At 49.9% G+C, this 22,581-nt stretch overlaps 1 protein-coding gene across 6 annotated transcripts in view; it reads right to left on the bottom strand.

Annotated features, from left to right (window-relative positions):
- Positions 1-22,581, bottom strand: part of ERCC1 (ERCC excision repair 1, endonuclease non-catalytic subunit) — a 45,356-nt gene that overhangs the window by 1,562 nt on the left and 21,213 nt on the right. For 2 of the 6 annotated variants that reach the window (XM_060083343.1, XM_060083345.1), the window contains 7 exons: positions 21,095-21,137; positions 14,087-14,198; positions 12,875-13,090; positions 9,095-9,198; positions 8,033-8,132; positions 6,976-7,052; positions 648-747 (listed from right to left, as the gene is read on the bottom strand). In XM_060083343.1, the coding sequence (XP_059939326.1) occupies positions 648-747; positions 6,976-7,052; positions 8,033-8,132; positions 9,095-9,198; positions 12,875-13,090; positions 14,087-14,198; positions 21,095-21,137 (752 nt within the window). Of the gene's footprint in view, positions 1-647; positions 748-6,975; positions 7,053-8,032; positions 8,133-9,094; positions 9,199-12,874; positions 13,091-14,086; positions 14,199-14,387; positions 14,505-14,673; positions 14,989-19,695; positions 19,835-21,094; positions 21,138-22,581 lie in introns of those variants that run through there. The other 4 variants (XM_060083340.1, XM_060083341.1, XM_060083342.1 and 1 more) reach the window with 4 other exon arrangements.

Below are 22,581 nucleotides of genomic sequence, written 5' to 3'. Positions count from 1 at the left end.
ACCCACCTCAGGGGTGGCTGTGGACATCCTCCGTTACTCTATCATTGGAGCCCAGATTCAACAATTCATTCAGCAAATATTCCCTGAGCGCTCACTGAGTGTTCAGTGGTGTTGGGGACACAGCAGGGATCGAGACAGCCCCAGCCCTGCCCTCCTGGGGCTCCCAGTCCAGTTTGGGAGACAAATCAGTTCCAGACATGGTGACCCAGATAGGGCTGGGACTGAGGGAGCCCAGCGGGGGGCCCCTGACCTGGCCTGGGGATCCGGGAGGACTTCCTGGAGAAGGAAGCATTGGGGCTGAGATGGGGGAAAGATGGGATTAGGCAGCTAATCAACGCAGAGGGAACAGGCACAGAGAAGCGACAGAATGCGGGGGCAGGGGGCAGACGGGGCTGCCGGGTCAAATAGGCAAGGCCTTGGAGAGCATGGTGAGGGCACTGGGGAGCCATGGGAGGGTTTTGAGCAGGAAAGGGCAGGATCAGGTTTGTGCTTAGGAAGACCCCTCTCGCTGTTTGGGCTGGAGAAGGGACTGGAAGCTGAGGGTGGGGTCGGGGGAGGGAGAGGTATGACTCGGGATCAGAACTGCAGCTCAAACCCCCAAGGAGGAGCTGGGGGGAGGCCCAGGCAGGGAGGTGAGGTGGCCTCACCCGGGAGACGAAGTCCTGCTCCAGCTTTTCCATCAGGAGGTCCGCCGGCTTCTGCTCGTAAGCCTTGTATGTCTCCAGGTACCGCCCGGCCTCCTCAGGGCTGGGGTGAGAGACATTCGGGTCAGGGGAAGGAGGGGTCATGTTTTAGATTAATTTCATTTGCTGACTCCAAGAATTCCAAACTCTAATGTATAGAGGAATGAATGTTCTCAACCTCCCCCAAAATGTCCCCTGGCGGTAACCCTTGCTTGGTGGGTGCATCTTAACACATCTTTTCTGACTAAGAGCCAGAGGTTGGGAGCCTGACCAGTTAGGTTCAGGCCCCACTTCCCACCTGAGTTACCCTGGGCCAATGGTTTTCATCTCTCTGGGCCTCGGTCTCCTCATCTGTAAAGTGGGGGACAATTGACAATTAAGCTGACAATTAAACGAGTCCACGCTAAGTGCCACGCCTGGCACTTAGAAGTCTATTTAAGAAATGTTAGCTCTTCTGAGAGGGAGGTCGGTGCACAGAGTTTGGCCAGGTTCGAGAGAGAGAAAAACCAAAAATACCATTTTCCCAACCACAGGAAGACAACCTCATGAAGCAGTCAGCTCCCACTACCAAGAAAAATGGAGCTTTGAAGGTTTTTCATGTAGCGCACCTTCAAAAGGAAAAAGCTCCGGACCCTGACTGCTGAATCTCTTACCACAACTAACCCAACTTCACAGTGGCCATTCATTTTCCCATTAGGCACTGGGGTTTTTTTGACACGTAATTAACTGTTTCAAAGGTAGTTGAAACAACTAAATCATTAAAAGGGACCGTCTGTGTGTGGAATAAAGGAACAGGAAAAAGCTGATTTTTTTTCTCTTTGGAACTTGATATTGAGTTGAGTGGAAATAAATTATTTGTCTTGAGGCATTTTCTTAGCCTTCAAAGTCTAGTGAGCAATGTTTGTTGATTAAACGTTGATTTATATTTTTGAAAGAAACTCATTTTTCTAATTCTGTGTTTTTTGCATGGGCTTTGTTGCTTTCCTCTCACTGCAGCAGGGATTATTATTGTTATTGGTTTTGGGGGTTTTTTGTTTGTTGGTTTTTTTGCGGTACGTGGGCCTCTCACTGTTGTGGCCTCTCCCGTTGCGGAGCACAGGCTCCGGACGCACAGGCTCAGCGGCCATGGCTCACGGGCCCAGCCGCTCTGCGGCGTGTGGGATCCTTCCCGGACCGGGGCACGAACCCGCGTCCCCTGCATCTGCAGGCGGACTCTCAACTACTGCGCCACCAGGGAAGCCCTGTTATTGTTATTAATCATTTGTTCAGAACACACAAGTTAGCATGCTGTAGCCGCTTCCTTGCCTTCACTTTTGCTCCACAGTACAACCAGGACGTCCTTCCACATCCGCAGACGGAGGTCGATCTCATTTACTTAATGGGTCCAAAACATTCCCTAGTTTGGATGTAAAGACATGGGAAATATTCCCTGTGTGGGGTCCCAGCTGCATTCCAGGCACTGTCCAAAGCCCTTTATGTTCAGAAGCTCTCCTGAGAGATCCTGTAAGGCAGTTATTTTCAATCCATTACGCGGAGTGGGAAACAGACCAGCGTTGCCCAAGATCACACGGCTGGCGAGGAGGAGAGACAGCTCCTTCAGTGGGTCTGTCTCACCTGGCTGGGCTCTCTGTACTCCACTGTGCTACTTCCCACAGCAAAAAGAGCAATTTTTATACTTGCTTTTGTTTTAATATTCAATTAATACATAAATACATTTTTCCAAATAGTCAAACAGTATAGAGGTAACACACCCCCAGGGAGGGCACAGAATTACAAATACATTTACCCTTTGGCCTAAATACCCATTCCTGGGGTACAGGGCAGTAGTAGGAGTGTTGCTGGTACCAGCAAAAGCTTGGAAATCCACCCAAGTGTGCACCATTAGGGGGCTACAGAGCTGGTCCATCTACATGGTAGAATATTATACAGCTGAAAATGAAAATACTATATAGCTGAAACAGCAAATGAATTACCAAAATATGAAAAGACATAGAGGAACCTTAAAAGCCTATTGCTAGGACTTCCCTGGTGGCACAGTGGTTAAGAATCCGCCTGCCAGGGCTTCCCTGGTGGCGCAGTGGTTGAGAGCCCGCCTGCCGATGCAGGGGACGTGGGTTCGTGCCCCAGTCCGGGAAGGATCCCGCATGCCGCGGAGCGGCTGGGCCCGTGAGCCATGGCCGCTGAGCCTGTGCGTCCGGAGCCTATGCTCCGCAACGGGAGAGGCCACAACAGTGAGAGGCCCTCGTACTGCAAAAAAAAAAAAAAAAAAAAGAATCCGCCTGCCAATGCAGGGGACGCGGGTTTGACCCCTGGTCCGGGAAGATCCAACATGCCACGGAGCAACTAAGCCCGTGCACCACAACTACTGAGCCTGCACTCTAGAGCCCGTGAGCCACAACTACTGAAGCCCGTGCTCCACAACAAGAGAAGCCACCGCAATGAGAAGCCCATGCACCGCAACGAAGAGTAGCCCCCACTTGCCGCAAGTAGAGAAAGTCCGTGTGCAGCAACGAAGATCCAACGAAGCCAAAAAGGCACAGAGCTCCGAACCCTTGTAAATTCCTAAGCGATAAGAACAGCAGGAGCATCTTTTGTTCCTCTGAGGTAACTCTGGATGGCTCCTGGATGGGGGCTGGGAGCCAGGAAGTCCAAGCCAGGATTAGAAGCTTGTAATTTTCAGCCCCACCCCCGATCCTCCAGAGGGGAGAGGGGCTGGAAATGGAGTTAATAAGTGATCATGCCTATGTGAGAAGCCTCCATAAAATCCCAACACGAGTACCGGGGTTTGGGGAGCTTCCAGGCTGGCGAACACATCCACACCGGGAGGGTGACATACCCCAGCTCCACAGGAACAGAAGCTCCTGCGCTCAGGCCCCTCCCAGACCTTGCCCTATGTACCTCTTCATCCGTGTCCTTTATCATATCCTTTAATGAACTGGTAAGCAGAAGTAAGTGTTTCCCTGAGTTCTGTGAGCTGCGCTAGCAAAATAATCAAACCTGAGGAAGGGGTCATTGGAGGTCCTGACCTATAGCCGGCTGGTCAGAGCACAGGGGATTACCTGGGCTTGCGACTGGCGCCTGCAGTGTGTGTGCGATGGGGCGGCGCTGCGAGCCCTTAACCTGTGGGATCTGACGGTATCTCCAGGTAGACAGTGTCAGAACTGAGCTAAACTGTAGGACACCCAGCTGGCAGAGAACTGCTCGGTGTGGAGAAAATCTTCCACATATTTGGTGGCCAGCAGTGAAGGGCTTTGTGTGAGGAGTAAAGGAGACGCACAGGATGAAGAACTGCGTTTTCCAAACACACGAGGAGAACTGTGGATTTTTCTATTTCAGCTACATACTGTATGAGTCCAACTATATGACATTCTAGAAAAGGCAAAGCTACGGAGACGGTAAAAAGGTCAGAGGTTGCCAGGGGTTGGGGAAAGAAAGGGATGAAAAGGGGGAGCACAGAGGGCCTTTCAGGGCAGTGAAATTATTCTGTAGAATAGTAATTATGGACACATCACACCCATAGCCTGTAAACACACAGAGAGAAGCCTAATGTAAACTGTGACTTTAGTTAATAATGGTATCTCAATATTAGTTCATCAGTTGTAACAAATGTACCGCACTCATTAATGCAAGATATAAGTAATTGCAGAAACTGTGGGGGGGGTGAGGGGGTATGTGGGAACTCTCTGTACTTTCCCATCAATTTTTCTATAAACTTAAAATTTCTCTAAAAAAAAGTCTATTAATTTTTTTATGTGGACACTATATGAGAATACTACACGGCTATAAAAACGAATGAGGCTGCTCTCTACACTGATATAGAAAAGACCTCCAGATAATGACATGACCACACAAGGCACAGAACAGTATATATACTAGGCTTACTTCTGTCTAAGAAAGAAAATTAAGATGTTTTCACACGTGTTTGCGTTTTATAGAAACGTTGGAAGTACATAAAGAAACCAACAATAATGGTGACCTGTAAGGGTGAGGGGAGTAGAGTGGGAGGGAAGGCGCAGAAGAGAGAGACTTTTAAGGGCATATACTACCATGTACGCATATACTACCATGTACGCATATACTACCATGTACGCATATACTACCATGTACGCATATACTACCATTTACACATATAGAGTATCTGAAAGCAGTATAAAAACGGTATATAGGGCCTCCCTGGTGGCGCAGTGGTTGAGAGTCCGCCTGCCGATGCAGGGGATACGGGTTCGTGCCCCGATCTGGGAGGATCCCATGTGCCGCGGAGCGGCTGGGCCCGTGGGCCATGGCCGCTGGGCCTGCGCGTCCGGGGCCTGTGCTCTGCAACGGGAGAGGCCGCAACAGTGAGAGGCCCGCATACCGCAAAAAGAAAAAAAAAAAACAAAAAAACAAAAAAACGGTATATATACATATTATATATGTAGTTCAAAAATCAGAAGTGATTATATATCTTAATATATATACTTATATGATATAGGTATATATTATATATACTTATAAAATATATTATACTTATATATTACTTATGTATATGCTCATATATACTTACATACACTTATAATATTTATATACTTACATTTTATAATACTTATACATACTTATGTAATATATATATATAGTATATATATAATCACCTCTGCTTTTTTAACTACATGAATATGCTACCTATTCTTTAACAAAAGAAACGAACCATTACATGTTCAGAAGAAAAGAGAAGGGCAGAGGATAGGCGTCTCCCTCCCCTCAGGACCTCGCCTTGTGCCATTCCCAAGGTTCAACACTGTTCACAGCTTGGACCCCTTGGAGTCAGTTTATTCACATCTGTATCTGTTCATAAGCATGGCTCATTTTCCTTCCTTCTATACATAAATTAAAATACCATGCTGTTTGGTCCTGCAGCTTACTGCACGGATGGTGCCACGAAGACCCACGCCACTGTGGATTTGCACACCCAAGGAGGGATGATTGAAGGGGAGATATTCCTAGTGGGGGAATTTCTGCGTTGAAGAGTATGTCTATTTTCTGTTTTAATAGCCAATCATGTCTCCTGCCAACCAAACATGCAGGTGCCCTTTTCATATTATCCATCTGACGTTTTCACCAAATTAATGGGTGAAAAATTACACCTCATTCTTTGAAAATTTACTTTCCTGATAAGCTGTGTGGTTAATAGTTTTTTCATGTGTTCTTGGCAACCTGCGTTAGACTTTTCAAAATTGGGCTATCTTTTTCTTACTGAATTGTAAGAGGCTCTTTATAAATATATATATTTGTATATATATATATGTATATGTATATATACACATGTATATGTATATATACACATACACATAAATATGTAATAAATGTTTAAATACATTCCTATGAATATAAACATTTATATATATTTGAACTGTATAAATATAAAATTTATATATACATATATAAATTAGGGATCATAAGTCTTTTTTGTTTTATATATATATAACAATTATTTTCTCTTAGTTTGTCACTTGTCTCTTTCTTTTTTTTTTTGCGGTACACGGGCCTCTCACCGTTGTGGCCTCTCCTGTTGCGGAGCACAGGCTCCTGACGCGCAGGCTCAGCGGCCATAGCTCATGGGCCCAGCTGCTCCGCGGCATGTGGGATCTTCCCGGACCGGGGCACGAACCCACGTCCCCTGCATCGGCAGGCGGACTCTCAACCACTGCGCCACCAGGGAAGCCCGTGTCACTTGTCTTTTAACTTTGTTCACAGTATCTCTTACCATCTGGAAGTTTTAAAATTTTAATTTACTCAAATTGGGTAACCTTTTCCTTTATGGTGTCTAGGTTTTGGGTCTTGTTTTGGAAGACTTTCCCTACCACAGGATCGTAATAAATATATATATATTTTATAAGATTTCTTTGAATACTTTTACTGTAGTTTTGCTTTTTGTGTCTATAATTATCAAGATTTCTTTCTGATTATGGTGTGAGGAAGGGATGTCTTCTTTTCCCTATTGGAGAGCCAATCAAAATGGTCTTTAGAAACCTAGACTTGAAATTAATTATTCAGCCAGATTTTATGTCTAACTCATAAGTGCCTAGTATGGTCCTGGGATTTGATGTACGTCACCTGCTTTTGTGCCTACCACCCTATAAGAAAGATATTAAGACCCTACTTTACAGATAAAGAAATTGAAGCCCAGAGAGGCAGTGCCTGGACCAGACTCACACAGGGAGTTCACGGGAGGAAGAAGGGCTGGGAAGATTTGGGGGCAGAAGGGGCAATAACTCTCAGGATAGAGCCTGACCTGGGAGGGGAGCCTCCATCTTACCTCCAGGCAAGGATCAGGGTGCAGTCGGCCAGGATGCACATCTTAGCCAGTTCCTTGAGGGCCTGCTGAGGATCTTTCTGAGTAGAGAAGAAAATTAGAATGAGGGATCTGGGAGAAAGCAAAGAATTATAGTCTTGGAAGCAGAGCAGCTTAGGATGCCAAGAGCCTTTCACTCAACTGACACTCCCTCATCTCCAACTGGGTGCCCAGCCTGTGCAGGGCCCAGCAGTGACCGGGACAACCCTGGCTGTGCCTTCCCAAGACTCACAGTCTGATGAGGGGGACAGACAGTCCCCAGTCAGTGATGACTCAAGAGTGGCCAGCGCTGGGGTGGGAGAGCCAGAGGAGCATCTGTCCTACCTGGGGGATTAGGGACAGCTTCCTAGAGGAGGGGATATCTGAGCTGGGACCTGAAGGAGGATGAGGAGTGAGAGCAACAGAGAGCAGAAAAGGGAATTCCAGGCACAGGGAACAGCATGTGCAAAGGAAGGGAGGGGAAAAAATACAATTCACCACTATGGGATGGAGGCTGTGAAATGAAAGGGTGATCACGTGGAAGCTTAGAGATGAACCAGGAGAGTTGGGCAGGGATCAGGTGACACTGGGCCTCGCGGGCCATGGAGGGCACTGGGGGACCACAGAGGGGTTGGGACATCAGATCTGTGTGCCAGAAGACCCCTCTGACTACTGCAGGGTCGAAGCTGGAGGCCACAAGACAAGAGAAGAGGCTGGGGCAGGGACCCAGGCAAGAGGGGAAAGGGCCTGGATCAGGGCCCAGCTGTGAGGATAGAATGAAACAGGTTCAAGAAGTATTGAAGTGGCAGAGGGCGGGGCCTGGTTGAAGGGGGCGTGGGGAAGGAGGAGACGGGTAATCTGACCCTCCACCTCCTTGCTAACACAGCTGTCCATCTCAGATGTGAGAAATTCCCCACTGGGGTTCCAACTTGCATTTCTCCTTGGAAGAGATTCAACAGTCCACCAGGCAACCGGGAGGCCCAAGGCTCCCCATTTCACAGATGGGGACAGTGAGGCCCATGGAGGAGTGACCCCTGCTTACCACATCCACCTGGACGAGCAGGACCCGCAGGGCGAAGCTCTTCCCCAGGCTCTGCAGCCGCCCATGGATGTAGTCTGGGTGGAGGCTGTGGTAACGGAGGCTGGGGGGGCGGGAGAGGGAGGGTTGGAAGGTCTCCAGCTAAGAGACCCCAGAAGCCCTTCTCCCCTCTTGCTGGAAGGCAGAGGGCTTGGGGAGCACAGGCAGATCTGAGGCTCAGAGAGGTTAAGTGACTTGCCCAAGGTCACCCTTCAAGAAAGGGGCACGGGGGGGACTGGCAGTGAGGGATGCCTGGCTCTGACTCCCTGAAAGGGTGGACCCCCGGATTCTTCACCGAGGAAGAGGAGGACTTTAGGTTTCAGGTGGAGACCAGGAAACCCTAGAGAGTGTATACCGGGGTCAGGGGGTGTGCTGTACAGCTGGTCTTGGGAAGCAGGGCCATCCCTGGGACTGCCTGCTTTGACCTCAGAGGGCACTGGCATGGACAGGGTGGGGTGACTTTGCCACCCAGGAACAAAGGGACATCTCTGCTCAGCAGCCACCAGCTCTCATACCCTGCAGGGAGGATAGGAACTGAGAAGTTTCACTTCCCCTGTCTGGAGAGGGGCCCCCAGGAGTGGAGGGAAACTTATTTAACTGTGGCGACGGTTACAGAAATCCTGGCTCCAGTCCTGGTGTCCAGGACATGAGTCCCCCTCCTCCCTCAGCCCCAAAGTCCAGGCGCCCGGCCCCTCCTCCCTCAGACCTAAGATCCAGACCCCTGGCCCCTCCTGTCTCAGACCCAGGATCCAGGCCCCTGGCCCCTCCTCCCTCAGACTCAGGATCCAGGCCCCCGGCCCCTCCCCCCTGAGACCCAGGATCCAGACCCCTGGCCCCTCCTCCCTCAGACCCAGAGTCCAGGGCCCAGCTCTTGCTTCAGACACCTCTAAGCCAACATCTCTGCCTCCCACACAGGGTCACACCTAGGCCCGGGCCGTGCCCAGAGGTCTCCCATACAATGGCCGAGAACACCCAGAGCACACCCCTCCCAGGCCATCTTGAGGGTGGGTGGCCCCCAGAGCTCACCTGAGGAAGAGGGCACAGGTGCTCTGGCCCAGCACATAATCGGGAAGCACATCGCCAAACTCCCAGGGCACGTTGCGCACAAACCTCAGCACAGGGTTGCCCCTCTGCGGGGAGGGAGAACGGAAGCCATTGGCAGGGTGACCCTGGGACCACCGCCACCCCAGGGCCCCTCCCCCCACCCCCTGCTTTGCACCTGGGGCTTCTCCAGTTCTGCTCTCCTCCTCTCCCAGACTCCTCCTCCTCCTCAGCCTGGAATGTTCTTGGTACTGGGGCTCTGACCCAGGCCCCTCCTCCCTGGCCCTAGGCCTTAACTAAAGGGTCCCTGGGTCTCTCTCCAGCTCAGCCCTCTCCCCAGCCCCAGCTCGTGTGTCCTGTGGTCCACTGGACACCTGTCCCCAGGTATCTACCCCACTGCACTCGGCACTGGCCTCCACACCTGCTCCCCCTCCCAGCCCCAACTCAGGGACGGCCCCACCATCCAGAGACCCAGGCCTTGTCCTACACGCTTCCCTCCCCACCTCATCCACCAGGTGGGACATCTACCTTCTAAGCATCCCCCGTGAATTCCTTCCCCTCCACTGCCATGGCCTCCACCCCACCTCCTCCTGGTCTCCTGCCCCAGTGGTGTCCCCTTCTGGCCACCCTCCAAACAGGAGCCAGACGGCTCTTCCTAAAGCACAAAGCTGCCCCTCTCCAGCTCTAAGCCCTGCCATGGCTTCCCAGTGCCTTCAGGAGGAAGCTCCTCACCGTGGCCTGTGACCCTCCACAGGGTCAGAGCCCTGAAAGCCTGGTATCTGGCCAGCAGACTCCTCTCTCTAAACACCCCTCACAGACTTTCCTGGTGGCACGGTGGTTAAGAATCCGCCTACCAATACAGGGGACACGGGCTGGATCCCTGGTCCGGGAAGATCCCACAAGCCGCGGTGCAACTAAGCCCGCGAGCCACAACTACTGAAGCCCATGTGCCACAACTACTGAAGCCCACGCGCCTAGAGCCCGTACTCTGCAACAAGAGATGTCACTGCAATGAGAAGCCCGCGCACCGTGACAAAGAGTAGCCCCCGCTCACCGCAGCTAGAGAAAGCCCACGCGCAGCAATGAAGACCCAACGCAGCCAAAAGAAATAAATAAACCCCCGCCTCATGCTCTACCCTGTAGCCCAAAATCAAAATACTTTGAGCAAGTCAAGCTGTAATCTATTCAGGTATCTGAGTGCCTACTGTGTGCCTAAGTGCTGGGGATACAGCCGTGACCAAGAGGACATAGATCCCTGCCCTCGTGGGGGACACAGACATTAAACAAAAGCATCTCAGGGACAAACATGTAATTACCAAGTGAGGTGGAATTCAGCTCTAATAAGGATGTGGTATCTGCTCTCGGGGTGGACTGTGGAGTGGTCAGAGCAGCTGAGGTGGGAAGGGTCTGCAGGGGTCCCAAGTCCCACCGGCTCTGGGCCATCTGGACCTGAGCCACTGGGAGCCATGGAAGGGCTTTGGGCAAGGGAGGGGCGGGATCCAGTTTTATTTAATTTATTTTTTTAAATTGAAGCACAGTTGATTTACAATGTCATGTTAATTTCTGCTGTACAGCAAAGTGATTCACCTATACATATATATATATACATTTTAAAATATTCTTTTCCATCATGGTTTATCACAGTATATTGTATATAATTTCCTGTGCTATACAGTAGGACCTTGTTGTTTATCCCAATTTTAATTTTTAAAGAAGTATTTTGTCCACTTCACACCCATTAGAATGACTGAAATCCAAAAGACAGACAATGACAAGTGGTGACGATATGGTGAGAATGGAACCTTCATCCACTGCTGGTGGGAATGTAAAATGATGCAGCCTTTTAGAAGACAGTTTGGGGGTGCCTGAGAAAGTTAAACATACAGTTACCATACGACCCAGCAAATCCACTCCTAGATAAATACCCAAGAGAACTGGAAACATATGTTAACAGCAGTACACAAATGTTCACAGCAGCATTTTCATAATAATTGAAAAATATGAACAACCCAAACGTCCATCAGTGGATGAATGGATAAACAAAAAGTGGCGTATCGGGCCTCCCTGGTGGCGCAAGTGGTTGAGAGTCCGCCTGCCGATGCAGGGGATACGGGTTCGTGCCCCGGTCTGGGAGGATCCCATATGCCGCGGAGCGGCTGGGCCCGTGAGCCATGGCCGCTGAGCCTGCGCGTCCGGAGCCTGTGCTCCGCAACGGGAGAGGCCACAACAGTGAGAGGCCCGCATACCACAAAAAAAAAAAAAAAAAAAAAAAAAAAAAGTGGCGTATCCATGCAATGGAATACTATTTAGCAACAAAATGGAATGAAGTACTAATTCATGCTACAACATGGATGAACCCTGAGAGCATTATGCTAAGTGAAAAAAACTAGTCATCATTTGCTAGACATTTGGGTTGTTTCCACTTTTTGGCTATTGTGCATAACGCTGTTGTGAACATTTGTGTACTAGATTTTGTGTGGATGTAAGACAGTGGTCCCTCAGGATCCACAGAGGATTGGTCCCAGGACCCCCTGGATATCAAAATACACAGATGACGTCGTACAGTTGGCCCTCCGTGTCTGCGGGTTTTGTATCCATGGTTGCAGAAGGTTGACCATATTTTCATTTCTCTTGCATATATACCTAGAGGTGGAACTGCAAGGTCATATGTTTAAATGTCTATGTTTAAAACTCTATGTTTAAATGCCAGAGGAACTGCCAGGCAGTTTTCCAAAGTGGCTGCACCATTTTACATTCCCACCAGCAGTGTATGAGGGTTCCAACTCCTCCACACTCTCCTCACCCTTGTTATTGTCTATCCTTTTGATTCTATGAAGTGGTATCTCATTGTGGTTTTGGTTTGTATTTCCCTGATGGCTAACAATTTTGAGCATATTTCATGTTCTTGAGCCCCATTATTATCTCTGTATACTGCTGCTCTCTCCTTCCAGAATGCCAGCCCCGTCAACGGCAGAGACTTTATCTGCAATCTCCAGAGCTTAGAACTGCACCAGGTAACCTCTGAAGATATTTATGGATTGTAAGTGGGTGAACCCCCATTTTCAAGGCTCAGAGGGGTTAAGTCACCCAAGATGATGCCCAAGATGACACAGCTACTGTGTGGCAGAGTGGATTCAAACTTGGGCCTGTGTTCAACTGTTTTTGAATAAATGGACAAACCTGGGGACAGGAAATGTAGCTTCATGAACACAATCATGCCCCCAACCATAAGAGTTGGGGTGCTATGGACTGAATGTCTGTGTCTCCCCAAAATTCATAGGTTGAAATACTACCCCCCAATGTGATGATATTAGGAGGCGAAGGGAGGTGATTAGGTCATGAGGGTGGAGCCCTCATGAATGGGATTAGTGCCCTTATAAAAGAGACCCCAGAGAGCTCCCTCACCCTTTCCTACGCTGTGAGGACACAGTGAGAAGATGGCTGTCTATGAACCAGGAAGCGGGTCCTCACTAGACACCGAATCTACCAGCGCCTTGATCTTGGACTTCTCAGCCTCCAGAACTGTGAGAAATAAATGTTCGTTGTTCAGACCACCAGTCTATGGTATTTTTGTTACAGAAGCCTGAACAGACTAAGACATGGGGCATACTCAACCCACACAAGCTAGTTGAATGGATGAATGGTGCTATTGAGAGCACAATGGCTAGAACTCAGAACTCCTTCCTTGTCCACTAGAAAGCTCTCCCTATAACCACGTTTCCCACCAGAAACCCCGAAGCCCCACTTCTCCAGCCCCCTCCTCACCTGCCGGGGGCTCACAATGATGCTGTTGGATTTTGCTCCTGATTTGGGGGCCTGGTTGGGGGTCTCTCCTGCCAGGGGTTCTGGCCCTATGGGGCGTGTGGCTCCAGACCCTCCTGGAGGTCCTGAGATGGCGTACTCGGCGTAGGTCTGAGGAGCCGGCTGGGGTGGGGTCTCCACAGTGGGCAGGCTCCGTGTGGATTTGAATAAGGGCTTGGCCTGTGGGGAGAGGTGTGAGAGGGCATACAAAATCTGAATCTAGCCACTTCTCCCCACCTCCTCGGCCTCTACCCTGGTCCCAACCACCATCTTCTCTCCCTTGGGCCACTCTCACCTCCTCACCAGTTCCCTGCCTCTGCCCTTACCTCCCACGGTCTGCTCCCCACACTGAGTCATATCATGTTCCTCTTCTGCTCAGAGCCCTTAGGTGGTTCCTACTCAGAGTAAAAGCCAAAGCTGTCACCGCAGTCCTCGAGCCTCGTAAAGATCTGCCCCTGCCCCCTTGCCTCAAGGACCTCACCTTCTACGTCTTCCGCCTGACTTTCTCTACTCCAGCCCCACTGGCCTTCCTGCTGCCCTAAAACTTATCAGAGTCTCTCTGACCTCAGGGCCTTTGCACTGGCTGTTCCCTTACCCCCTGATGTTGCATAGCTCGCTCACTCCTTTCACATTTTGGCAAAGGCATCATCTCCTCCAAGAGGCCCTCCTTTGACTGTTCTATCTAAGGTAGCTCTTCTCCCCCATCACACCCTCTATCCTTAGCCTACTTTCTTTTTCTTCATAGCACATAGGTGGCAGCCACTACTTAGCACCAGGCAATTGTGTTCCTGTAGGATTGAGATCTCTGTGTTGCCAGATCCTTTATTTACCAAAAGATGTCAAAAGTGCAGATTTTTAAAAATTGCCAAACCTTCCAATTCTCAACTATTAGCAATAAATTCATTCCTTGCAGAACCAGGGTTCCGGCCACATAAAACGTATCTCAGGACTACTTCCTGGCTGCCAGTTTGCAGCCTCTGCCTTAGCCCTCCTGACCATGACATTTTACTTTTTACAGGAAACTGATACTTGCAGAAGGCAAAAGACTGTCTTCTCAAAGTGACCCAGGCCCCAACATTTCCTAACCCACACTGTGGTCCCACAGGCCTTTCCTGTCTCCCTTCCTCCCAACCACCCCCCAAGCCTCCCAGCAGTCCCCCCATCTCCTAGTCCTACCCCGGGAGGAGGGACCTCATCCTCGTCCACTGGAACGAGGAATTTCTTCCTTGTCGGTGGGCCAGCGGGCTTCTGCACTCTCTCTTCGTCCATCGCAAGGTCCTTCTGGGGCCTGAAAATGAAGCCGTGGCGTCGGGAGCGAGCGAAGCATCGACATTCCCCAGAAGGAACCCCCAGACACAGCCGTACCCCCACAAAAATTCCAGGGCTCCATCGCGTCCAGGTCCAGACACCCAGGGCCCCAGGTTCTATAAGGCCCCGCCCCATCGAGCCTCCACCTGCGGCTCGCCCCGCCCCTTACCGGGACACACTTTCCTTTCGCCACACCCTTCAGGGTCCCAGCTTTCTATTCTCTCCGCCCTCACTGTTCCCCGCCTTCCGTTTGCCAGGCCAGACCACTGTCCCCAACCCTCCGTCCACCCCACCCCCAAGGCTCGCACCAGGATGCCTTCCCCTCGCTCCACCTTCTCAAACTCTCAGACGTTGTAACGATTGATTGGCTTCTGCATCTGCCAATCGCCACCGGCGGTCTCAACCCCACGCCCTTCTCAACCCAGCCCCGCGGTCTCAGCGCCCCGAGAACTCACCTCCTCGCCCCCGGGCCGCGAAGGAAAGACGGGAGAGAGATCGAGGCGTCCCCACCGCCGGCACGGCCAGCGTAGCCCCAGGCTGGTCGCACTTCCTGCCTCTCTAGCCCTCCAGCCCGCTCCCGACGTTCCCCAAAGGCGTAGAGCATCGAGAGAGGCGGTTCCTCGCGCAGCTCTCTATGGTTCTGGAGGACTGCAGACGTTTGGGTTTGGAGAGAGCTGTCCGCCTCTGGCCCTGAGCGTCTCCGGTTGCCAAGCAGTTTGATTTCAGTGCCCTTATTGAGCTCCTCTTGTGTGCCTGGGCTCTGGGCAGGGCTTAGTGGAGAAGAGATGGCGGGTAATCAAACTAGGTTCCTTCTCTCAGTACAGACTTGGGTTTGAATTCCAGCTCTGTCATTGACTTAGCCTCAGTTTCCCCATTCACTCATTCTCTTATTCCACATACATTGCCCCAGATAACGATAGCCCCGCTCCGCCCTTCTGGAGCTCACAACGCATTGGGAGAGACAAACCCTTTCCCAAACAGTGACGATCCAGAGTGGACAGGGCTGGCTAGGAGACCCCAGAGGGCCCGGGAGGGGGGTGGGGCAGGGAACACCTAATCCAGCCCGAGGGCCAGGAAAGAGCTCCCTAGAGAAAGGGACCTCTGAGCAGAGACCTGGTTGATGAGTAAGTATTAGTCATTTCCTGAAAGGATAGTATCACACTGTTCTAACTTGCAACTCTCTGATTACTAAGGAGAGAACATCTTTCTGTGAGTTTATTGGTCTTTAATAGTTTGTTTTCTGTGGGTTGCTTGCCCATATCCTTTTGCCCATTTTTTCAATGGGGTTGTATGCCTTTTTTATTACTGTTAATGTGTCAGAGTACTTTATGGATTCCAATTCTAATTGTTAGTCAGTTACACATATTCCAAATATTTCCTGCTAGTTTGCACTTTATATTTTAACTTTATTTGTTTATTTATTTTTCTCACACAGAAGTTCTTAGTGTTTATTCGCACCTATTTATCAATCTATCCTGACTTTTGGTGTGTTTAAGAGGCTTGCCAGGGCTTCCCTGGTGGCGCAGTTGTTGAGAGTCCACCTGCCGATGCAGGGGACACGGGTTCGTGCCCCGATCCCGGAGGATCCCACATGCCGCGGAGCGGCTGGGCCCGCGAGCCATGGCCGCGGAGCCTGTGTGTCCGGAGCCTGTGCTCCGCAACGGGAGAGGCCACAGCAGTGAGAGGCCCGCGTACAGCAAAAAAAAAAAAAAAAAACAAACAAACAAACAGAGGCTTGCCAGACCCCAAGGTCATAAATATAGTTTATCATTTCTTTTAATACTTTTCCTAGTTTTGATTTTGTTTCTTTCATCCATATGAGACTTATTTTTGAAAATATACTAAGGTAGGAATTTATGGTGGATATAGCTAATTGTCCAGATACCATTTATTTATTTATTTATTTATTTATTTATTTTGCGGTACGCGGGCCTCTCACTGTTGTGGCCTCTCCCGTCGCGGAGCGCAGGCTCCGGACGCGCAGGCTCAGCGGCCATGGCGCACGGGCCCAGCCGCTCCGCGGCATGTGGGATCTTCCCGGACCGGGGCACGAACCCGTGTCCCCTGCATCGGCAGGTGGACTCTCAGCCACTGCGCCACCAGGGAAGCCCCAGATACCATTTATTTTAAAAGCCAGTCCTGGGAATTCCCTGGAGGTCCAGTGGTTAGAATTGTGTTTTCACTGCCGGGGCCAGGGTTCCATCCCTGATCAGGGAACTAAGACCCCTCAAGTCATGCAGCTGGGCAAAAAAAAAAAAAAAAAGAAGCCAGTCCTTTTCCTGGTTTTGATATTCCACCTTTATCATGTGCCAAATTCCCATGTATACACAGGTCTATCTCTGACATTTCTGTTATGTTTCATTGATCTCTGTATCTGTCCCTTGCCTCCATGCCAGTTTAATTATTTCATTTAGATATGTTTTGATATCACATGAGGCAAGTCCCCCACCTCTGTTCAGTTTCAAATCTGTCTTTACCATTCTTGTCCATTTTCTCTTCTAGATAGATTTTAGCAGCTGCTTTTCTACTTCCCTGAAAAATCCTATTGAGATTGAGATTGGAATTGCACTGAATTGATGGATTAATTACAAGAAGGTTGACATCTTTTTCATACCCATGAACATATTGTCTGTATCTCTCCATTGATTTTGGGTTTTGTTAGGGACCTACTGTAAAAGATTTTTTCTAATTAATTTTTATTTATATAATTGGTTCATGGTATTAGTTTCCTAGGGCTGCTGTAAAGAAGTACCAAAAATTGAGTGGCTTAAACCACAGAAAGTTATTCTCACAGTTCTGGAAGCTAGAAGTCCAAAATCAAGGTATTGACAGAGCAATGCGCCCTCTGAATGCACTAGGGAAGGATCTGTTCCAGCCCCCTCTCTTAGCTTCTGGTAGCCTCAGGCATTCCTTGGCTTGTGGATGGCCATCTTCTCCCTGTGTGTCTTCACACTGTCTTTTTCCTCTGTGCATGTCCGTCTCTGTGTCCAAATTTCCCCATTTTACAAGGACGCCAGTCATATTGGATTAGGGACCACCATAATGACCTCATTTTAACTTGTCTCTGTAAAGACCTTATTTCAAAATAAAATCACATTCTGAAGTAATGGGGGTTAGGACTCAACATATCTTTTTGGGGGACACGAGTCAACCCTTAACAAGTTTCTGTTACTTTTTATAAACTTCTTCCTTCTGAATTCATTTTTACTTCTTGCTAGAGTACATTCTCTTCTAACTTTTTCAGAGAACATTCTGGGTAGAAAATTTCTGAGTCTTGCTCATCTGAAAATGTCTTTATTTGACCCTCACAAATGGAATCTCAAATTCTGGGTTCCTGGGCCTCCCTGGTGGCGCAGTGGTTAAGAGTCCGCCTGCCGATGCAGGGGATACGGGTTCGTGCCCCGGTCTGGGAGGATCCCATATGCTGCGGAGCGGCTGGGCCCGTGAGCCATGGCCGCTGGGCCTGCGCATCCGGAGCCTGTGCTCCGCAACGGGAGAGGCCACAACAGTGAGAGGCCCGCATACCGCAAAAAGAAAAAAAAAAAAAATCTGGGTTCCTAGTTATTTTTCTTACAAAGTTAGAAGACACTGGTGCTCCATCTGGGTCACTAATGGGAAGTCTACCATCTCCCTGATTCTTCTTCCTTCATAAGCAGTCTCATCGCTGGGTGTAATTTTTCCCCAGGATCACTTACTAGCAGTGTGACCTGGTGCCAGCAACTCAGTTTCTCTGTGTGCATCAGTTTGCTCATCTCTAAAATGGGGATAACAATAGCATAACTATTAGGAAGATGAAATGAGATACATGTAAAGTCCCTACATCTTTACTTGGCATGCAGTAGGTGAAATATTCAGGTTTGTCATAAAAATAAAATAGTCCTTGACCAAGTCCTGGGCAAGCAGAGGCTGAAGCTGTTGTGGCCACCGCTGTAGCACAGTGCCCAGAAACAAGAAGGGGCTACGGAACCATGTTATATGAATGAACAAAGAACAGAAGCAGAATCCTCCAGCAAGCGACTTCACCACTGGGAGCCTCAGTTTTCCCATCTGTAACTGCTGAACTTGTGAGAATTCCATAAGACCTTGGAGTCCTGTCTTGAAATCCATGGTTCACTCATTCCTTGAACAACTACATATTGAGCACCTACGGTGTGGCAGGCACTGGGGACACAGCTGGCAGCAAATCAGACCAGGTCCCTGCCCTGTGGTGCTGATGGTCTCATGGGAGGCAGACCCTAAGGAAGAAACCCACAAATAAGTGTTCCAGACAGTCATACATGCTCTGGAGATGATTAAAAAACAGTGACGTGAAGTAGATTATGAGGGAGGGGGCCACATGGTCACAGGAAGAGGGGCTCTATAAATAAAAAATACATAAATTACCATCAACTATATACCCATCAAAGCAGATAGATAGATAGCTTGAGATGAGCTAAATCCTCACAGTAACCCTCCCCTTAGGTATCAATAGTTCATTTGACAGATGAAGGAACTGAGGCCCCAGTGACATAGAGAAGGACTATGAAAATGTGTCTCTGAATCCAAGGGCAGAGAGAGCTTCTAGAAGGAAGCCAGCCTGGGTGGGACTCAGTTTCTCCCGTTGGGGAATGGGAATTACCAAATAAACCTGAAAAGCGTGCCTTTTCCACCAGGGGGCGATGGCGCCCCACAAGAGGATTTGGGGTGTAGAGGCGCCGGGGACCGCTGCGCCAGACCCACCCCGGGGCAAGACCTGTGAGAAGGCGGCGGGCTGCCCTTTCGTTTCTCCCGACCCGTTTCACTATCGCAAAAGTGCGGCAAGGGGCCCGCTGCGCGCGGTTCAGGTAACTCTGAGCCTATTTACGTTAGTTAAGGGGGAGAAAAGTTGTCCTCGGCTCTGTAATATATTATATTTCCAAGTTTGATTCCTACACTCTTCCCAAATTTAACTTTCGGATTCCGGATTCGCATCTTTCCAGCTCCCAGAGGTGCGAGTTCGAGTCTAACAGCTGTCCGTACTCTTATTTCCCCGTCCTTCTTCCAAACGCTCCAAGTTCAAATTCCAGTCCCAACCCAAGTTCCCGAGCGACTCCTGGAGTCCAGACCTTGCTCCACTCCCAAACCTTCCCCTAATCCCAACTTCGAGTTTCCTCTGCGCCTCCGAAGGATTGGGGTGGGGATGGAGAATATGGGGACACTTCACCCCTAATTCCACCCGAGGGACTCTGGGCGGGGGGCAGATTGCCGCCGGACGGAAGGCTCTGTAAGCGGGGGCGCGGCCGAGGGGCGCAGTGACCCGGTCGACGTCCCCACCCGCCTCTAAACTTAGCCGCGGTGACGCGCGGCCCGGCGATCGCGGCGGGTCCAGGGACGCAGGGGCGCCCGAGCGGAGGGGGAACGGCTCTGCTCCGCGAGCCTCTATTTATAGCGCCCGGAGCCCGAAATAGCGCGGAGCCTAGCGGCCGGGATGACGCGGGAGCCGCCGGGGGCTGACTCACCCGGCCCCAAGCGACGGCCCCCGGATGGGGGACAGTGGAGGCGCTGGACCCGACCCCGCCCCATCCCGGGCACCTCTTCTGCTGGGACGTCCCAAGTTTCCATGGGGCACTGTGGATGGAAATGCAGCAAAAGGAGGATCTGCAGCATGAGAGACTGAGGTTAGATCAGAGGTGGGACTTCCCTAAAAAGAGCCCAGAATTGAGGAACAAACTTTACACAAGAAGAGGGGTTGGAGGACTTCCCTGGTGGTCCAGTGGCTAAGACTCTGCGCTCCCAATGCAGGGGGACCGGGTTTGATCCCTGGTCAGGAAACTAGATCCCACATGCCGCAACTAAGAGTTCTCATGCTGCAAAGAAGATTCCAGCGTGTCGCAACTAAGACCGAGTGCAGCCAAATAAATAAATATGAAAAAGATGAACCAGATATACACACGTATTTCTCACCAGCAACAGGACTGAGGCATCTTGGGGGCAGAGAAATGGACACAGCCAGCCAACCATCAGGCCACAGGTGTCCCCCTCTCCACTTGCCATGGCTCCTTGCATGCTGCTCCCACTCCCTAGAATGCCTTTCCCTGTCTCCCCAGTCTTAAGAACTCATGCTCCTCAGGGACCTGGTGCTAAAGGCAATCCCTCACAAATGAAAACTCTGTGACCCATTGGACTGGGAACCCCATGAGGGCAGGGCCAGGCCCTTCTCATTCATCACCATGTCCCCAGCACTGCCCAGCACAAGATAGGCCTCTGGAGAAGTTAATTGCATGAATAAGAAGTGTTGGTAATAAAATAAAATGACGTTTCCCAAACTATAATAACAAATGTTTATTGTATGCTCCATGCCAGGTGTGAGTCAGAGAGTTATCTCCTATGGGTCTCGCTACAACCTTAGGAAGGAGGTACTTTTATTATTTTCATCATCACAAACGCCATGTTAGAGATGACGAAACTAAGGCTCAGAGAATACCTTGCTTGTGGTCAGAGCTATCTCTTGAACCAGGTCCCATGGCCCCAGAGGTGTTCAGGTCCCAGGATACTGTCTCTAGGCCCTACAGAACCCAAAGGTAAGGAGTGATTCTCAAAGTGCAGTCCACAGAACCTTGCGGGGGTTCCCCAGCACTCTTTCAAGAGGTCCCCGAGGGCTTCCCTGGTGGCGCAGTGGTTGAGAGTCTGCCTGCCGATGAAAGGGACGCGGGTTTGTGCCCTGGTTCGGGAAGGTCCCACATGCCACGGAGCAGCTGGGCCCGTGAGCCATGGCCGCTGGGCCTGCGCGTCCGGAGCCTGTGCTCCGCAACGGGAGAGGCCACAACAGTGAGAGGCCCTCGTACCGCAAAAAAAAAAAAAAAAAAAAAGAGGTCCCCAAGTTCAAAATGATTATCATAATAATACTAAGACACTTACCTCCCTTTTTCACTCTCACTCTCTCCTGAGTGTTCAATGCAACCTGCAAAATACCACAACAGACTGAGCACCCAAGCAGAGGTGAAGACCCAGTTATCTTCTGTTGAGCCAAACATTAAAGTGGGGGACTTCCCTGGTGGCACAGTGGTTAAGAATCCACCTGTCAATGCAGGGGACATGGGTTCGAGCCCTGGTCCGGGAAGATCCCACATGCCAGACAGCAACTAAGCCCATGCACCACGACTACTGAGCCCACGTGCCACAACTACTGAAGCCTGCGCACCTAGAGCCCGTGCTCCGCAACAAGAGAAGCCACTGCAATGAGAAGCCCGCGCACCGCAACAAAGAGTAGCCGCCACTCACTGCAACTAGAGAAAGCTCGCGCACAGCAAGGAAGACCCAACGTAGCCAAAAAATAAATTAATTAAAAAAAAAACCTATAATGAGATACTACTTCACATCCATTAGGATGGCTAAAGTTTAAAAAAATTAATTAAATAAAATCTTTTTAAAAAGTAAATAATAAAAATAAAATATTCTGTTGAGGGACTTCCCTGGCAGTCCAGTGGTTAGGACTCTGCACTTCCACTGCAGGGGGCATGGGTTTGATCCCTGGTCAGGGAACTAAGATCCCACATGCCGGGCAGCATGGCCAAAAACATACAAAAAGTTTGTTGATTCTCTTAGTTTTCCTTTGAAATGATCCAAATGTTAGTTTTATGTCTTGCCTTCCCATCTTTACATCTCATTTTTCTTGTCTTATAGCATTTGCAAAGACTTTCAGGACAACGTCAAATGGCAAAGTTGATCAATTCTCATATACTCCATATCACAGCCTTCTGAGATGACTTATCTTGTTATCCCTATTTTATAGAAGGAGAAACCGAGGCACAGAGAGGTTAGTCTCTTGACCAAGGCCACAAAGCAAGTAAGCAAACAAACCAGGACTCCAACAAAAGCTTGTGTTTTCAACCAATGCCTTAAAAGAAAATTCAATAGTCACTCTGTATTTCTTTAACAGGCAAAATACCCTGCGAGTTTCCACAGTGAACCCCTGGATCTGGAATGAGTTTCTGGAGACCTGAGTTCTGGTTCTGGCTCTGCCTTCTTTCTGAGCCTGTTTGCTGCTGTGAGACACAGCTGAAAGCCACAGAAACTCTGTCTTCAGGGTGGAAGGAGACAGGCCCCTAAACAGACTGTATTTGTTTCCTGTGGCTGCCTAACAAATTACCACAAACTTCGTGGCTTAAAACAACAGAAATTTATTCCCTCACAGTTCTGGAGGCCAGAAATCCTAAAGCAAGGTATCAGCAGGGCCACACTCCCTCTGAATTTTCTCAGGGAAGATTCTTCCTTGCCTTTTCCAGCTTCTGGTGGCCCCAGGTGTTCCTGGGGGGCCCCATCACTCTCAACTCTCCCTCCATCTTCACATGGCCATCTCTTCTCCTATCTGTGTCCAATCTCCCTCTGCCTTTCTCTTGTAAGGA

Source organism: Mesoplodon densirostris, chromosome 19 (genome assembly GCF_025265405.1).
Source record: "Mesoplodon densirostris isolate mMesDen1 chromosome 19, mMesDen1 primary haplotype, whole genome shotgun sequence".
NCBI lineage: Eukaryota > Metazoa > Chordata > Mammalia > Artiodactyla > Ziphiidae > Mesoplodon > Mesoplodon densirostris.
This window is presented reverse-complemented; position numbering and strand designations above follow the sequence as displayed.